Raw genomic sequence first — 17,500 nt, forward strand, 5'->3', positions numbered from 1 at the left:
TTGATCAATGTTCCAATCAAAGTAGTAAAACAACAAGGCGTGCAAACGATAGCCAAGCGACCAAACAAACAAAGAACTTTTGTTGAAAATCAAAGTACCAGTCTCGACTGGGTGTTACAACGGAAATGTTGAGAATGATCGGGGTCACCAACGTCTTGTGACATATTGTGTCACTTGCCAGAAAAGGTTTTGAACCCCTGCCTTAAGTACTGTGTAGTCTGATATATTAACTTTCCAAAGCTAACAATATATTGATGTAGTGCAGAACCATGGTTAGACTTAAAACACAGAATGTAACTATGTAAGCGTTTCTTTGACATTTAAAAGAGGTCATACTATAACTAAGTGTAATACAGACATGAACTGAACAATTTTAGTTAGCTAGTTAGAGATTATCCTGTCATCAGTGCACCAAAATTTACCAGACTTGAATTATACCGTATTACCATTACCGGTGATTTCCTGTGTATTAGCCACATAGTGTATAAATCGCAGAACAGTGTTTCATGCAAGTTAAAAAAAAAGCAAAAACATATTAATACCATATTAACTGTCCCTGTGTGTTAACCTCATACATGAAGAAATTTTGCAAAATCAATAAACCACGGCTAATAGTTTGGAAATTACGGTATGTAGGCCTAAACCAAATGTCAAAGTCAAGGCCCGATCCGGCCCGCGAATGAATTATCTACGGCCCCCGAGATAATATTTGATTAGTATTAGAACCGGCCCGCAGGCCACCGCTTCATTATTCCTCAGTATGCAGTCAGGGCAGATGTCAACTTTCAGCTACCCCCCTCCCCAGTGTTGTGCCTGAACGCATTCATTGAACGAAAGTTCATGAACTCGTTCATATTTTGAGCGAACGTGAACTGAACGTACTGTATTACTACTGCCGGATGAAGGTTACTGTGAACTCTTTCATTCTGGTGTCTGTGAACGGCACGCTCTTTCAGTTTAACTTCGTTGAATAGGGTGTCAGATTTCTACAGAGCCTTCCACGCGAAAACCCGGCTAAAACACACCGTGAAAAGGCCTTAATATGGCAGCATGCAGGTCACCATTTGTCAAACTATGGGCCGCGGTCCGCAATGTGGACAATGGTCTGCAGAGTGAAATTATTCCCGGGCCATCGTCTGATAATTTACTGCGCAATTGATCAAGGAGCCGGCGGACAGAAAAAGAAAACAAACATTTCTGCAATTAGTAGGAAATACTTGTTTGGTGTCATCAAACATAGAGGCATAGAATTAAGTCGTGGTATGAGCGTTTATTCAATGCATGCGTGTGCACGTTGGTAGCAAAGCTAAGCTTCAACCTATTGGAAGGCTATTTAATTATGAAACAACATTTAATAGAACGACGTGGATTTATGCAACTTCCATAAAAAACAGAGCACAGACTATATAAAACACTGTTTGGCATTAAGTATTAAAGTCAGCGAAAAGTGATAATGTATAGAACGCCGGTCATTATGGGGAAAATAAGTCCCGACAGGGCGAACCGGACCCCGACGCGCCAGCGCCCGCTTATTATATGGCTACTTGCTAAAACGAAAAAATAAACTCCATGATATGTCTCTTTACACTTATTTGTTACCGTTTCGTCGTGGCTATTGTTGAGAAACAAATAGTTCGCAACACACGATGAACTTGAATCAAACATTTTTTAGAACACAGCTGATCAACTGTCTGCTTTCACTTTTGAATGAAATTCCAAGCGCAAACTCCGTTGCCATTGACAGCGGTCATTCTTGTTTTCAGAGGTCCTTTCCCAAGAAATAATGACCGCTAGAACTTTCGGAAATCCCATTCAAGTCAATGGAGCATTCTACTTGCATTGTGAAGAGCCGTATAATAAGTAAGGGATAATGTAGCTATAGAACGCCGGTCATTATGGGGAAAATAAGTCCCGACAGGGCGAACCGGACGGAGGGGTCTTGTTTCGCCCTGAAGGGACTTATTATGACCGCCGCACAGCGAAGCGGCGGTCATATAGGTTTAGTCAGATTTTTTTTTTTTTTTTTTCTTTTTTCGCATGCCCAAATTTCCGTCAATGATTCCCGGGACACTGAAAGACCGGGGTACACGAAACTTGGTGGACATGTAACCCCACATGGATAGCATGGAACCATCGTTTTTCGTTTTGATCTGTAGCCCCTCCGCTGAATTGGACCCCCCGAAAGGAGGGTAGGGCAGACACAGTTTTCTGTGAATATCTCGAAAACCGTAGGGTTTAGGAGGACCATTTTTTTGTATGTTGATCTCAAGGGGCCATGTCAACCCATTCCATAACCACTCATTTCATGTATAGCGCCACCTAGTTAAACACAAAAAAAGTAAAATGAGGTGGTGTAATTGAAGGTATCTGTGACCTAACATAGTCAAAAACTGCACAAAATTGGAAGTGTAGGATCATTATGACACCCTATGTATGCACGCCAAGTTTTGTGGAATTCCGTTCATGGGGGGCCACACAATAAATTAATTTATGTTACTATACACCAACTGGCCTGTAGGTGGCCGGAGACAGTTTTCTGTGAATATCTCGAGAACCGTAGGGCCTAGGAGGTCCACCTTTTTTGTATGTTGATCTTAAGGGGCATGTCAACCCATCCCATTACCACTTATTTCATGTATAGCGCCACCTAGTTAAAAAATTAAAAAAGCAAAAATGAGGTGTTTTCATCTCAATATCTCTGGCTGACAAGGTCAAAACTGCACGAAATTAAAAGAGTAGGATCATTATGACACCCTCTGAATGCATGCCAAGTTTTGTGTACTTTCGTTCATGGGGGGCCTTACAATAAAATAATTTATGTGTACATTTAGTGACGTACACCAACAAGGATTCCCGGGACACTGAAAGACCGGGTACACAAAACTTGGTGAGCATGTACCCCCACATGGATAGCATGGAACCGTCATTTTTCGTTTTCATCTGCAGCCCCCCCGCTGGACTGGACCCCCGAAAGGAGGGTAGGGCAGACACAGTTCTCTGTGAATCTTTTATGGTATGTTGGTCTCAAGGGCCCACATCAACCTGGCTCATAATCACTCATTTGTGATTTGCCCCCGGTAAAAAAAATGAAAATCAGTAGGATTAAAAAGAAAGCCAAAATAAATATTCATCATCATCATCATGGCTGCATTTTCAGTATTGGCGAAGTAGTCGTTTGTCCACTAGATGGCGATCGTTGCAGTGAGACGTAATTTTGTTGGAAGTTAAAAGTGGGTTGGAAAAACAATGGACGCTTCATACAAGGACTGTAATTTTACATAGCGAACATCTAATAAGGATAGGACGATGTTCACATGAAGTGTAATTCCCATTTCTTCTTGAAGCGAAAATAAATCTAAGGATGTTTCTCGACATGCTTGGTTTTACTGCAGGTGCGTTAATCTTGTAATATCAATAAGGACCTAGGTAATGTTACCGTTAAGCGTTGGTTGAGTGATGGAGGCATTTGATTGATTGCATTTGTAGAAAACTATAAATGCGGTTATACCAAGCAAATTGATAGCAGCACTGTTTGTATCTTTCGACTGTCATTTATTGCACGTGCTACAAAAAATCATTCTGTGCAATGGAAGATTTACCAACGCTACACGGTCTGATACAGTTTTAACTATACATGCGTGAGACTGAGACGCCTGTTTATTTTGTTTTTAAGTGCGTGCAGGGTGTGAGAGGGGAATCGATGTGCTTTGATTACAGCTTGGTAGTTGTAGTCTGTGAAATTAAAAAGCACGTGTGTGAAGTATCCAAACAATGACACCTTCATTTCATTATGGCTGCTTTAGCAAAACACCTTAAGCTACTGTGTAGTGGGTCCCATTTAGAAGTGGCTACTTCATTCGGCTTTCCTTGACTCATGGAGCTGCGTGAATGTTATTACAACTTTTCGCCATGATATGACAGTTTAAGTCCGCTTGATACTGTAAGGTAAGCCATTGGTTTCAAAGGAGATTTTATTTGTGTCGCCAGCATAGCCTATTGACAATTTATGTTGTCAATAGGCCTACCTTATAATCCTACCTGTAGCTTAGGGAAGCTAACAACTTTCTATTAGGATCTAGTTTGTTAGTTACCGTTTTGTCATAACTCCCTGATGCATTTTTGCATTTAGGATAGCCAGAGCGTGTATATCTCAATCGGAAAATTAAACAAAATCGGGTGCCTATGGACTAGGCTGGGTGAACCCAGCCTGATCTGCCCGCTATTTATTTTTTGATTTCTTAAAAGATTGAGCTTGGTCTGATGAAAGCCAGACTAGCCATGGACCTCAGTTAAACAATGCAAGGGAACATGAATCAGCCTATATTTGCACTAACAATAACGGACAAAAGCTTTTCAACTTTGGCCCGTTAAAATGTGTATGAACAGTCTAGCGACGCATTTCATCAAGGCCCATTTGGACATGTCAGTTATTTGCACCACTGGTTAGATGTAAAACAGCATTTCGTTTCAGACTAGGCTACTGTTACTTAATTTGTGCATTAACAATAACGTTTCAGACTACTGTTACTTAATTTGTGCATTGACAATAAAGTATTACATGAACTAAAGATGACTAAAATCTTATGTAGAAGAAGAAACATTCACAAAAATCCATCCATCCAAAATGACCTTTGTTTTTGATAGCTGTTGAAAACGGCATGGAACTGACAGAGATGTTTTTGTTTATAAATACATAAAAATAAATAAATAAATAACATTATGCTGATACCTTTTGCTTTTCCCAAATACAATGTAGCCTACAGGTGTAAGTGACCTTTCATCAATCCAGTTGCAATGGATGAACTGTGATGAACTGCCCTACTTGTGATTGTTTAGAGATTTTAAAGGTTTTATAACAATTCTACATCTTCTTTGGCTATTCTACAATCTATTCACCTTTTCAGCACCAGTAGGGTACTTTCTGTGCAGCCGCACACACACACTCAGGCATGCCAAACAAGCATACACAAAAGTTTCAAGAGTGGGGGATGGAGTAAAATATGGAGACAAATTGAAGTGTGATTTATTTTCGCGGAACGGATGTACAGGACTGAGCGGCGGTCATATTTTGTACCGCTATGCGGTACATCTAGTTTTCCCATAATGACCGGCGTTCTATACATTATCCCGCTTATTATACGGCTACTTGCCAAAACGAAAAAATAAACTCCATGATATGTCTCTTTACACTTATTTGTTGCCGTTTCATCGTGGCTTTTGCTGAGAAACAAATAGTTCGCAACACACGCTGAACTTGAATCAAACATTCTTTAGAACACAGCTGATCAACCGTCTGCTTTCACTTTTGAATGAAGTTCCAAGCACAAACTCCGTTGCCATTGACAGCGATCATTCTTGTTTTCAGAGCTCCTTTCCCAAGAAATAATGACCGCTAGAACTTTCGGAAATCCCATTCAAGTCAATGGAGCATTCTACTTGCATTGTGAAGAGCCGTATAATAAAGATAGTTAAAGATCTCCAGATCAGTGATTTATGCATGATCTGTTACCATTCACAAAAGCTGGTATTGTGTTTCCTGAATCCTTACATTCGGGCATTCAAATTAAATGTAGTTAAATAGCATATAAATATCCTATCAGTGTATGATGCTTGCATGAGGGAAACATCCCAAAACAACAGCACCCATATAACTGCTGTTGTTTTGAGAAGTATTTCTCATGCAAGCATCATGAAACAATGCAAAAACCAATGAAACTATTGTAGGCCTTATTATATTTTACATTAGTAAAGCAGTAGCCTACGCTGATGTGCATGTTTTCACAAACTTTTGTGAACAATCTTATCATTTTAAACATTGACTGTTTTGAAGTGCATGTATAGCAATATAGTATAAAAAAAATAATAATTATAATATCATTATGATAATTTGATGGGGGTGGGGGAGGGTGTGGGTTCATGTAGGGCCCTATGACCCCAAAGTATGCCTTGACTGGGCCTCAGGTCAAAGAAGTTTGAGAAAGGCTGATGTAGATGACAAAGCAGCAGGGAGGCATCCTATGATCATTTAAACAAGTTTTATTTAAAAAAAAAAAAATCGTACATTTCTGTGCAAACTTTGCCTGCACTTCAGTCACAGTCATTATTCATTTAATCATTAAATAAAATACAGTACACGTCTTGATTCAATAGGTTACGTGCAGTCATTTTAATGTTTTAATAAACATTGAACCAGTCCGGCCCTCTGCTTGTAGCAAATTTGTTTGGCCCTCTTTGACTTTGACATCCCTGCTCTAGGGAAACCTTAAGAAGATGTTTTGTGCAAATGGTGTTTTGTGGCTCCTGGCATTCCCATTCAACCTCCAGAAGGTCGTAAATTCAATCCCAGGAGCTGCCAACATTGTGCTCCAAAACAAGACACTTGCTCTAGGAGAACTGCCCCCATTGTCCATTTACTATCGCTCCTGATAAGAGCAACAGCTAAATGAATGTAAAATAATAATTCATGTAATAACACAAGTAGTGGCAGTGTAGACACAGCTATGACATGTTTTCTTTGTGATTCTTTAAAAAAGTGCATTAAGGTCAACTCTTTTTTTTTTGCGTGTGCATAAAGAGGGAGGAGTCATGTCTTCAGCTTGTCTGTAGATAAACAGTACTTCTGACAGCACTTGGAAGGCTACCCAGTCCAGTCTGATACTGTGTGTGTACAAGGACCATGGGAAATGCAATCCCACTTCACCACATCAACATTTTCATTTATTTATTTTTACTCCTTTTTGCATTAATTTCCACCTTTAAACCACGTGCTTAAAAACACACAAATCAACCTCTGGCAACAGTGCAAAAAATTTCCTGTTGACTGGTGACTCCTTTTGAGTCCCTACCTGTACTGGAGCACCTGTGGTATTGTGGTCTCTTTCTCTTGCCCTCTTTCTTTTGGTCTCTCTTTCTCTCTCTCTCTCCTCGTTGTCTTCCTCGTCTTCTCTCTGTCTCATAATTGATGATTTCCTGCTCCAGGCATTCTGGAGGTCCTGCACTGCATCCTAATCGAGAGCCCTGAGGCGCTCAACATCATCCAGAGGGGACACATCAAGTCCATCATCTCTCTGCTCTACAAACACGGACGCAACCACAAGGTGACACGAGTGCTTCCGCCACCCCACTGGACAGTCCCCAACCTCACACACACAAAGGCACACACTCACATATCACACACACACACACACACACACACACACACACACACAGAAGTCTTCCGCTCTAATGCACTGAATGAGAAACAGAGATAGAGATAAAAGAGAGAAAACAGATAGATGGAGATGGAGGTGGAGAGAAAAGGAAAATGCCAGGGTGGTGGGCAGTCCCAGTCCCATAGCAGGTGCAGGCTGTGCAGAGGGGATGAGGTGAATGGGAAAGCAGAACAGGTGCTAAGAGGTGGATGCTAATGAGCTAGCCTTGAGAGCAGTGGGGAATGACAATACTTTGAGCAGTCTAAGAGAGCACTGATGTAGGTCACAGGTGTGACCTTGAGAAGGGATGCTGCATGGATATGCACATGGTTGCCGTGTCTGCAGTGCACAAGCAACAGCATGACATTGCAGGGTTTGGGTGCAGTGGTTCTCCATGTTGATTGTGTGATACAGTAGGACTGTTTATTTTGCCCAAAGCTTGACTTCTCACTAACACTGCTGGTGGTAAAAAAAGACTAACAAAAAATTATATATTTGTGGGCTGTAGATGACGCAAAAATTCAACAATTGCTTCCTGACAGTCAGCAAGCCGTCCACTATAAATGCTTTGATGTATGACGTATCAATTTATTTGTGTTGAGTGGAAATCTACACCAGCTCTGACATCTCCCCGATATAAATCAATGGGCCATATAGCCACCGTTTGGCCAGGGTGCTTATGAATTGGCCCATAATAAAGTGTCCAGCTTTGGCCAGCTGCCGCTGGCTGAAGCCCCTTAGCAATTTAATGCCCTTGCTTTCCAAAAAAATAAAAGCGAGGAGATGGTCTCTCATGTATCAAAAAGATATTAGCAGCCGTGCTCCTCATCTCATGATGAGCTCCTGCTAGCAATTATGCACCCATTAACAGCCAGGCAAGATGTGACAGAACCTCCATTATCATCCTGCAGTGAGGTCTGTGATGAGTTTAAGGTTTATTGGCTGGGTACCAGGAGAAAATTGAGGTGTTTTCCTGATTTGTGTGTATGTGTGTGTGTGTGTGTGTGTGTGTGTGTGTGTGTGTATGTATGTATGTATGTATGTATGTATGTGCGTGTTTACACATTATTCTGTAGATCCTGGATGTGTTGTGCTCGTTGTGCGTCTGCAATGGTGTAGCAGTGAGAGCCAATCAGAATCTCATCTGCGATCACTTGCTCCCCAGAAGAGATCTGTTACTCCAGACACGATTGGTCAATGATGTCCACAGGTAAACTGAACGTCATATGTTTTCTGTAAAATGCCAACATAGGATATACAGTACTAAAGAGAATGTTCTGTGAAATGCCAACATATACTAAAGAGAACGTTCTGTGATTGGAAGTCAACTTTAAAATGGTTGAATACCAACAGTATTGCACTCAAATCATCATCACCATCAATTATCAATTTTGAATACATATTGTACATTTAGATCATACATATTTCCATGGCATTCTCCATGGAGGTCTCTAGCTAGTGTTGGAAATGACTGTGCCATTTCCCTGTGGCAGCATGAGGCCTAACATCTTCCTTGGCGTGAGAGAGGGCTCTGCACAGTACAAGAAGTGGTACTTTGAGCTGATGATCGACCAGGTGGACCACTTTGTCACCAGCGAGCCGTCTCACCTGAGAGTGGGCTGGGCCAACACTAAAGGCTACGCCCCTTACCCTGGAGGAGGGGAGGGCTGGGGGGGCAATGGTGTTGGAGATGACCTCTACTCCTATGGCTTCGACGGGCTGCATCTGTGGTCAGGTGGGTCTTGGGCTTGTTGCAGCCTTACACTCTATATCCATAATGGGTATTAGGTGAAGTTAAATAAGTCACCTTCAGACAGAGACTATCAGCATTGTAGCAACCATGGAACATTAATAAAATCATCAGCTTCTAACTATTACAGGTGAAACCCAAAATGTTGTGCGGCAAATTAAACTCTTAATCTGAAATGTTGGTGACAAAAAGTGACAAATGGTGGATGACGCAATAGCAAAACACAATAGCTCTGAATGCAGCTCCATGGTAGCTGTGCAATCGTTGCAAATGCAATATGAGAAAGGGTGTATGGAAAATGCTTTCATCCATAGTGTCCTGCTGGAGTTATTGTAAATGGAATGTGTTTAGGTACTGTAGCTCTCATTGAGCGCTTTTTATTTTTCATATTGCTCTTCCTGTCGGAAAATAAGGGTTGGTGCCAGGGAAGATGTATTGTACCTCAAATGGCTGTGGAAAGAATCTCATTTGTCATTCTTCACTTTAGACTATACTTTTGGGTCTTATAGAGCAGTTGCACCAGATAGAGTCCTGTGAATATTTGAAAATGTAGCTTTGCAGACCTGAGGCTCAAACTGAGGAACAGGCCGTCTTTCTTCAGCACTGCTGAGCACAAGGCTTGTGTGTGTGTGTGTGTTTGTGTATATCTTTGTCTGTGTGCTCTTTGTGTGTGTGTGTGTGTGTGTGTGTGTGTGTGTGTGTGTGTGTGTGTGTTTTTGTGCTGTGTGCTTGTGTGTACTGTATGTTTGTCTGTGTTCTGTATCTGTGTGTTTGTGTGTGTGTTTGTGTATCTATGTGTGCTTTTATGTTTGTGTACTCATGTGTATATGTTTGTGTGTGTGTGTGTCTGCTCCCCCACACACACACCTTAGGTCGTATCCCGCGGGCTGTGGCCTCAGTGAACCAGCACATGCTGACCTCGGATGACGTGGTGAGCTGCTGCATGGACCTGGGCGCCCCCAGTATCTCCTTCCGCATTAATGGCCAGCCCGTGCAGGGCATGTTCGAGAACTTCAACGTGGACGGACTCTTCTTCCCTGTAGTTAGCTTCTCCGCCGGAGTCAAGTGAGTCTGCTCAATCAACTCAGCTGCATGTGTAAGGTAGTAAGTCATAACATTACTACAGTAGGGAAGCCTGTTGAACCTGTATGTGGAAGGGTTAAACAAAGCAAAGCTTGTTTTTTCTATTAGCAAGCTTAATGCAGAAAAGCAATTCAAAGTGCTTGACATGCAAACATTCAGAATTCAGTTATGTGTATTTTTTTATCTTTTATATAACAGACAGTTCAAATTAATTGTTCTAACACACACACACACACACACACACACACACACACACACACACACACACACACACACACACACACACACACACACACACACACACACACACACACACACACACACACACACACACACACACACACACACACACACACACACAGTACAACTTTTAAAGCAACACCAAAGAGTTTTTTGTACCTTAAAATATTGTTTCCAAAATCGTTTCAGTCGTTCATCAACTCGTAACAGGGTAAACGGCACTTCTGCATTCTCTTTGCGACCCTCTATCAGCTATAACCGCACTATGCAAGTTTGCCAGATCGGGTAGCGGATCTGTAGTTCGATGGAATGAGACATAAGAAACTACAAATTTGACTTGCTTCTGATGTCGCAATACATCATACTTTCATAAAATTATACAACCTACTCCACATTGTCTGTAGACCTCGTTATTTCCAAAGCCAGTGCTGGATAAACAAATACTGTGCGTGCGACAGGAAAAGTGCTTTGGTGTTGCTTTAATAACATGAAAGTTCATATGGACTTTCCCTTAAATCCTCTCAACACATAAGTAGGACTGTATGCATATATTAATATTTATGTGTCATCTTGCACACACACGTCAACTCTTCAAATGCCATCCTTCAGTCTTTCTCTCTCTCTCTTTCTCTCTCTCTCTCTCACACACACACACAAACACACACACACACACACACACACACACACACACACACACACACACACATTTGGGGTTGCATAAGAATGGAGAAATACCTGTTTAGAAACAAAATATACATGTTTTATAAAAGAAAATTCAATAAATATAAGAAAGATGCTGTTGTTCATCACACACAACCACAAGGACATTTGTAATTCCAAAACTGCACTAGTACTAAATGAAACTCAAGAAGTGCGAACTTGAGTATTCTGTGCAACTAAACCCCAAACACACACACACATGCATGCACACAAGTGCACACAAACACATACACACAAACACACACACACACACAGACAACCACCCACACATAGACAACCATCCACGCAATCAATCCCTGTATCTCCACTTTCAAATCCTCATAGAATTGCTTCTGATCCCTGAGCACCTTTTCTGTCCATGTGAATGTTATGCCATCCTGATAGACTTGATTCTAGGCACACAAGTATGGTGTTGCCATGGTTACTTCAAACAAAGATTGAAGATTGGCAGGTCTTCCTGAGTAGAGAGGATTTTCAGGCTCCAGTGAGTTTGTTGTTGTGTGATAGCCAGGGCAGGCTGTATTTCCTCATAGCTGTTCACCGCTGCACTGTCTGCTGTTTGTGTGGGCCTGAGCATCAACATCTAGCTGTTCCCTTCACCACTGCTCTATCTAGGTTGATATTATTTGGCTAGAATAGGATGAGAGAAAGATAAATAGATTGACTGAGAGATGGACAGAGCGATAACACCGATAGGTTGCTGGACAGACAGACAGACATAGACTAACAGATACACAGACATAGACCAAAATACAGGTCAGAACCAGGAAAGCAGACAAGTGCTATCTGTCAGGCAACAGAAGAGAAAAACTACTCTCTCATGTCTGTATCATTCTGCTTCTTGATATGTTATGCATATTTTTGCACGTTCAGATACAGATCTATAAGTATACATGAAACAGAATCAATACTTCATGTATTTCATTAGTACCTACCTACTGTCACACTGGCTGCCTGCCACATTAGATCTGGCAATGTTTTATTTAGCAGGTGTTTCTGTATCCTTTCATTGGCCAACTCAAATGCATCAGGTGAGTGTGGGTAGGTCACACGGATAATGAATGCCCTCGGTGGGCACCTGAAGGGGCACAGGTCGTGTGGGCACGGTGGTGGGCATGAGCAGTGTCTGGTGGGGAGGCATTAGCTGAGCTGGTGAAGGTGGAGGCGGCGCAGGTTAGGGCCGGCAGCGCTTGGGCGGTGCTTAATAATTGATCAGGGTCCTTTGAATGGGCCTGATGTGCGTCATCACTACTACTTGAGCTGCTATTTCAGGCCAGGCCCGCGAGGAGCGGTGGGAGCTCACTGAGCTGAAACGCAGCCACGCAACGGCAACTGTGTGTGTGTTTGTGAAAGGGCTTGTGTGTGTGTGTGTGTGTGTGTGTGTGTGTGTGTTTGAGAGAAGGTTTGTGTGCTTTTCTATGTGTGTTTGTGTGTGTGTACAGTATGTGTGTGTTTGTGCCCTGGAGATCAGACTGCTGGATCAAACTCCCAGCAGACCCCCCCCACACACACACACACACACACACAGTGGAGGGCAGCAGAGGACAAGCACACCCTGAGAGCAGATACGTGCGCGCATGCACACACACACAGACACACACAGACACACACAGACACACACAGACACACACACACACACACACACACAAAACCCACACCCATAGCCCCAGACAGAACTTATCACATCACTGTGAAAGGACAGTTTCGCCACATGAATTGCCCTTTGAAACCAAGCCGCTGTCTTTTCCGTTCCAGATAATCAGATGACAAATTCCTAATTTACAGGCTTATTTCTAGCCTCTCCTTTCCATCTTATCCATCCAAAAGCCTCAACATTATTGCTCCAGTGTAAATATAGTCTTTTCTCTTATATATTTGGATATAACCATATTTCCATAAGTCTTAGTCCTAGATAGTGTTTCCGTCTCATTTTCTATTCCATGGGTTTTAATTAATGCCTGATGATTAGTGTCCACTCTAGAGTTTTTCCTCCTGTGTTAGGATGTACATAACTCCTGTATACTTTCTTTCCCTTTTGTACTTTCTCCTGTATGTTTGTTTTTAACTGTATTCACTTTAGTCTCAGATAAGCACTGCTGGTCAGAATGACCTCCTCCTCTATCGAGCATCCCTCTCTCTCTCTTTCTCTCTCTTTCTCTTTCTCTCTCTTTTATTCACGGAGGACAGTGTGACCCGGTGCTCTCTCTTTCTCTCTCGCTCTGGCTCCACAGGGTGCGCTTTCTGCTGGGCGGTCGCCATGGTGACTTTAAGTTTCTGCCGCCGTCGGGCTACGCGCCGTGCTATGAGGCGCTGCTGCCCCGTGAAAAGATGCGCGTGGAGCCGGTCAAGGAGTACAAGAGGGACGCCGAGGGCGTCCGAGACCTGCTGGGAACCACGCAGTTCCTCTCACAGGCATCCTTCATCCCCACGCCCGTGGACACCAGCCAGGTGGACAGAGATGCCATCACACACACACACACACACACACACACACACACACAGACACACACACACACACACACGCACACGCACACACACACACACACGCACGCGCACACGCAAATATATATAAATATACAAATACCCATTTACACAGTCAATTACAATACAACATGCACAGAAATGCACACAAATGTACATGTGTTTAACTATACAACAACTGCATATGTACACAAGCTCACAGCGCAAGTAAATAAATGCATAATAACATGACCATAAGAATAATACACACATTGGACACATTTGGACAAGGCAGTTGTGGCCAGTGTGTGAGTTTGAGTCTGAGTTTAATACTTGTTAGGAGATAATATTTTCCATGAAAACAAGTACTAGAAATTTGTCGGGATGGAGATGCGGCACTGAATTGGAACGATGAGGCGGCGGCCTTGCAATTCGCTATGCAGGAAAAAGCCTGGATGCAGATAAAAGCAAACATTCAGAAACACATTACAGACGTCAGGCTAGCAAAAAAACACATTTATAGACACTGAAAACAGTTTGAGGGTAAGGATTAAAGTGTGAAAGCAAGAGAGAATGAGAAACAGAGAGAAATCCAGTGGAACATGTAGAATTCAATCCCTCTCCTCTCTTGTCACCCATCTCAGATCGTCATGCCTCCCCACCTTGAGAAGGTGCGAGACAAACTCGCTGAGAATATCCACGAACTCTGGGCCATGAACAAGATCGAGCTCGGCTGGTCTTACGGCAAGGTACGTCATCCAGCTTCCTATATGATCCATGTAGTGTCATACTGTACAGTAGATCCTGCCAAGGTTTGGTGCCAGTCTATGCCAGGTCTGGTGCCAGTGTGTGTGTGCTAGGTCTGGTACTAATCTGTGCCAGGTCTGTGCCCATAGTGCCATCAGCCACTATCTGGGTTAATGCACTCACTGACACAAGGCAATTCATAACCACTTAAACAAGTCCTTGCACTACAGAAAAGTATTAGTCAACCCCTATACATACTGATATCACAAATCTAAAAGAAACTTCATACATAAACTACATTACTTGCTATTACACTGATCTTTAATAACTTTAATGACATCATGTTCAGTACTTGTTTGCAAACACAAAGCCTTAAAGTACATGTATATTCATCTCTTATTTTTGCAAGCATATTGTCTTAATTTTTCCCTAATGTGTTGATGTGGATTAATGGTAGCCATCCCATAAGTTATCCATGCATTTTTAGTTATTAATATACCCTGAAAATTCACTAGAGACTAAAAGTTTACATTGTTAACATGAACCACAAAATTATTTTAGCTGAGACTCTTTACCGTGAGATCCAAAGCCAGCCTGTGCATCAATTTGCTTTCTCTTTCATAATTTGCTGTTCAACTTACTAAAAACAGCGGGTAAGTCAACCAACCCCCATCCTGTGTCACTGTGTTTAACCATCCGAGTCCTTTGTGTGTTCTAGAACCTCCATTTAAGCTGCCATTCTCTCTCTTTGTACACTAGGCCGTAGGCTCCATGTCCACCACGTCCAAGCCAATCACTTACTGTGCCTCACACACGTCCTGTCTTACGTAGAGATGACTGGGAGCATTGAGACTGCCCAGCCATTTAAACACAACTTCACTGTCAGTGGCCATGCCTACCCATGTGGAGGAAGTCTGTCAAATTCATTTGTGTTTGTTTCTATATAAATGTGACAACAGTGGCTTAACACATTGGTTATTATGTTCCCTCTCATGTAACAAAATAAAATAAAAAAAATATTATATTTTATCTCTTGCATGTCGGGCGATTTTGCCATTAAGCCCGTTGCCACAGATTTATCATTCAAATACTCATGTCAGTTGTGATTCCTAAATGTTCTGTCAGACCTTTTCCATATGGGTACTGATCTGCTCAACTTGAATCTGTACAGTATACAGCAGTAAAATGCAGCATTCAACTGAGCAGCATTATGTAAAGGGTTTCTAAAGTAGCAGTGTTGTTTTACTAGTGTAAGATGGGGGTTTATTGTGTTGCTCTGTGCTCATATCCATCTACTGTAAGTGCGGGTTTGATTATGCTCACTGCTGTACAGTACATTGTATTAAGAGTGGCATGGACACTGACTGGCCTTTCCTCACATTGTGAACAATTGGCTTCCTTGGCTCTGTGTTCCCTCACTGTAACAGGGTATTAAAATGAGAAACAAGAGGCAAGGGTACTTTTGAGTATATCACAATGGCCAGATCGATGTGTGTGTGTGTGTGTGTGTGTGTGTGTGTGTGTGTGTGTGTGTGTGTGTGTGTGTGTGTGTGTGTGTGTGTGTGTGTGTGTGCGCGCACGTGCCTGTGTGTGTGTGTGTGTGTGCCTGCGTGTGCATATGTGTATGTGTGTGTGTGTGTGTGTGTGTGTGTGTGTGTGTGTGTGTGTGTGTGCGTGTGTGCATGTGTGTGCGTGTGTATTTGTGTATGTGTGTGTGTTTGTTCCATCTTCCTGCTCTTTCCTCTCTGTTCTCTCATCTACAGTACTGTATATATCTGACTTCCTCTTTTTTGCCCCGTTTCTTTATTTTCTTCCAGAGCAAAAAAAGGTAGAAAAAGCCATTGGAGAGCTTTATTGTCCCTGTCCTACCTACCCAATGCGACAGAGAGAGCGAGAGAGAGAAGCCTAGCTTATGTCTTGTCTAATGTTTTAGTAGAGTGGTCATATTTAAAGCGTTGGCAACCAGCACTGACGGGTTGGGGTTTGCATGCTCATTTATTATAAAGAGCCACTTTAACAACCCCAGCTGTTATGGGTCCCATTTAGATCTGCGTTTAACGAGACCTCGTTAGCACATGGGTCACATTGCCTGCCGCCTGTCCTGACTTTGATGGAATCCGGCCCGGCAAAATGGTGAGATTTTGGCAAGAGGTACCCTCACGTTTGGAGAGAGAAACCTGCAGTCCAGCTGTTTCCTTTTATTTGTGTGGGCCAAGAGGTTTTGAGATGGAAAGAGGTGAAGTCAAGATCTGTCCTATACTGTACACAAATTTACTATAGTAGTATTTTCTAAATACAGCATAGTTATTTACTAATATTGATTACACACTATTAGAGTATGCATAGTGAGTATGTGTTTGTATCATTATCATATCACATATTGTTAATTATTTACTTTGCATACTGTGCTATATTTATTTAATATACGGTAATAGAATTATAAAGTATTTTGTGTTCTGTGCATTTAAATGATATATCTTCAATCTTAATTGAAAATCTGAATGGCTGTTTTCAATAGAATGGTGCCAGTCCTCATCTAAGTCATGATTTGAATGGGAAATGACCATGCAAATGGAAATTTAACAGCGGATTAAGCTCAATCCTAGCCCTAAGTGTTCAGCTAATGCGTTACGAACAGTATGACACATCAGGGGAAGACTACTTAAGGGGATATCAGAAAGACACATGACGGATGGCACCATTTCAGGAATCTGAGGAAGAGGAAATTTAATTGGTCTGGTGGGAATATGTTTTAAGATGGTATGATAAGGTCTGTGTTCCGTACGCAGACACACACACACACACACACACACACACACACACACACACACACACACACACACACACACACACACTGAGAGAGAGAGCATGTTTTCTTGGTTTGCAGTGAATGTCCTTTTTATAATGATTGTTAAGTATGGGATAGGTTGTTCAGTCCGAGTCTTCCCAAAATCACTGTTTAGTCTGGAATCCATCTGACTGTGATCAGGCATGAAGTTGCCAGATCAGTTCCCAGTCAGGGACAAATGAGCTCTAAGTCAGGGTTCCATCTGTGCCAACTTTGCGTCTCTTTGTAGAGGTCTACCCACTTTTCCTTCAGTCGAGATGTCACCAAGAAAACATGCTAGTCTACATTCATAACATGTCTGCTAGCAGTAGAGCATCTGTGCCTTTCCCCTTGAGTGAGCATTTAGCCCAGTCAACTTTAGATACAGAATACAGAGGGCATACGCACCGTCTATGTTGTGCTGTCCTGGTAGTATGTCTGATAGCAATCTCAGTAACCTCTCATGGTTGCTATGGTTACACT

At 42.2% G+C, this 17,500-nt stretch overlaps 1 protein-coding gene across 13 annotated transcripts in view; it reads left to right on the top strand.

The window, feature by feature from the left end:
- Positions 1–17,500, top strand: part of LOC125284383 (ryanodine receptor 3-like) — a 200,840-nt gene that overhangs the window by 81,394 nt on the left and 101,946 nt on the right. For 7 of the 13 annotated variants that reach the window (XM_048228300.1, XM_048228301.1, XM_048228305.1 and 4 more), the window contains 7 exons: positions 6,979–7,097; positions 8,267–8,400; positions 8,684–8,925; positions 9,813–10,005; positions 13,215–13,431; positions 14,088–14,192; positions 14,841–14,843. In XM_048228300.1, coding sequence (XP_048084257.1) covers positions 6,979–7,097; positions 8,267–8,400; positions 8,684–8,925; positions 9,813–10,005; positions 13,215–13,431; positions 14,088–14,192; positions 14,841–14,843 — 1,013 coding nt within the window. The remainder of the gene's footprint in view (positions 1–6,978; positions 7,098–8,266; positions 8,401–8,683; positions 8,926–9,812; positions 10,006–13,214; positions 13,432–14,087; positions 14,193–14,840; positions 14,844–17,500) is intronic. The other 6 variants (XM_048228302.1, XM_048228309.1, XM_048228312.1 and 3 more) reach the window with 1 other exon arrangement.

Source organism: Alosa alosa, chromosome 19, assembly GCF_017589495.1.
Source record: "Alosa alosa isolate M-15738 ecotype Scorff River chromosome 19, AALO_Geno_1.1, whole genome shotgun sequence".
NCBI lineage: Eukaryota > Metazoa > Chordata > Actinopteri > Clupeiformes > Clupeidae > Alosa > Alosa alosa.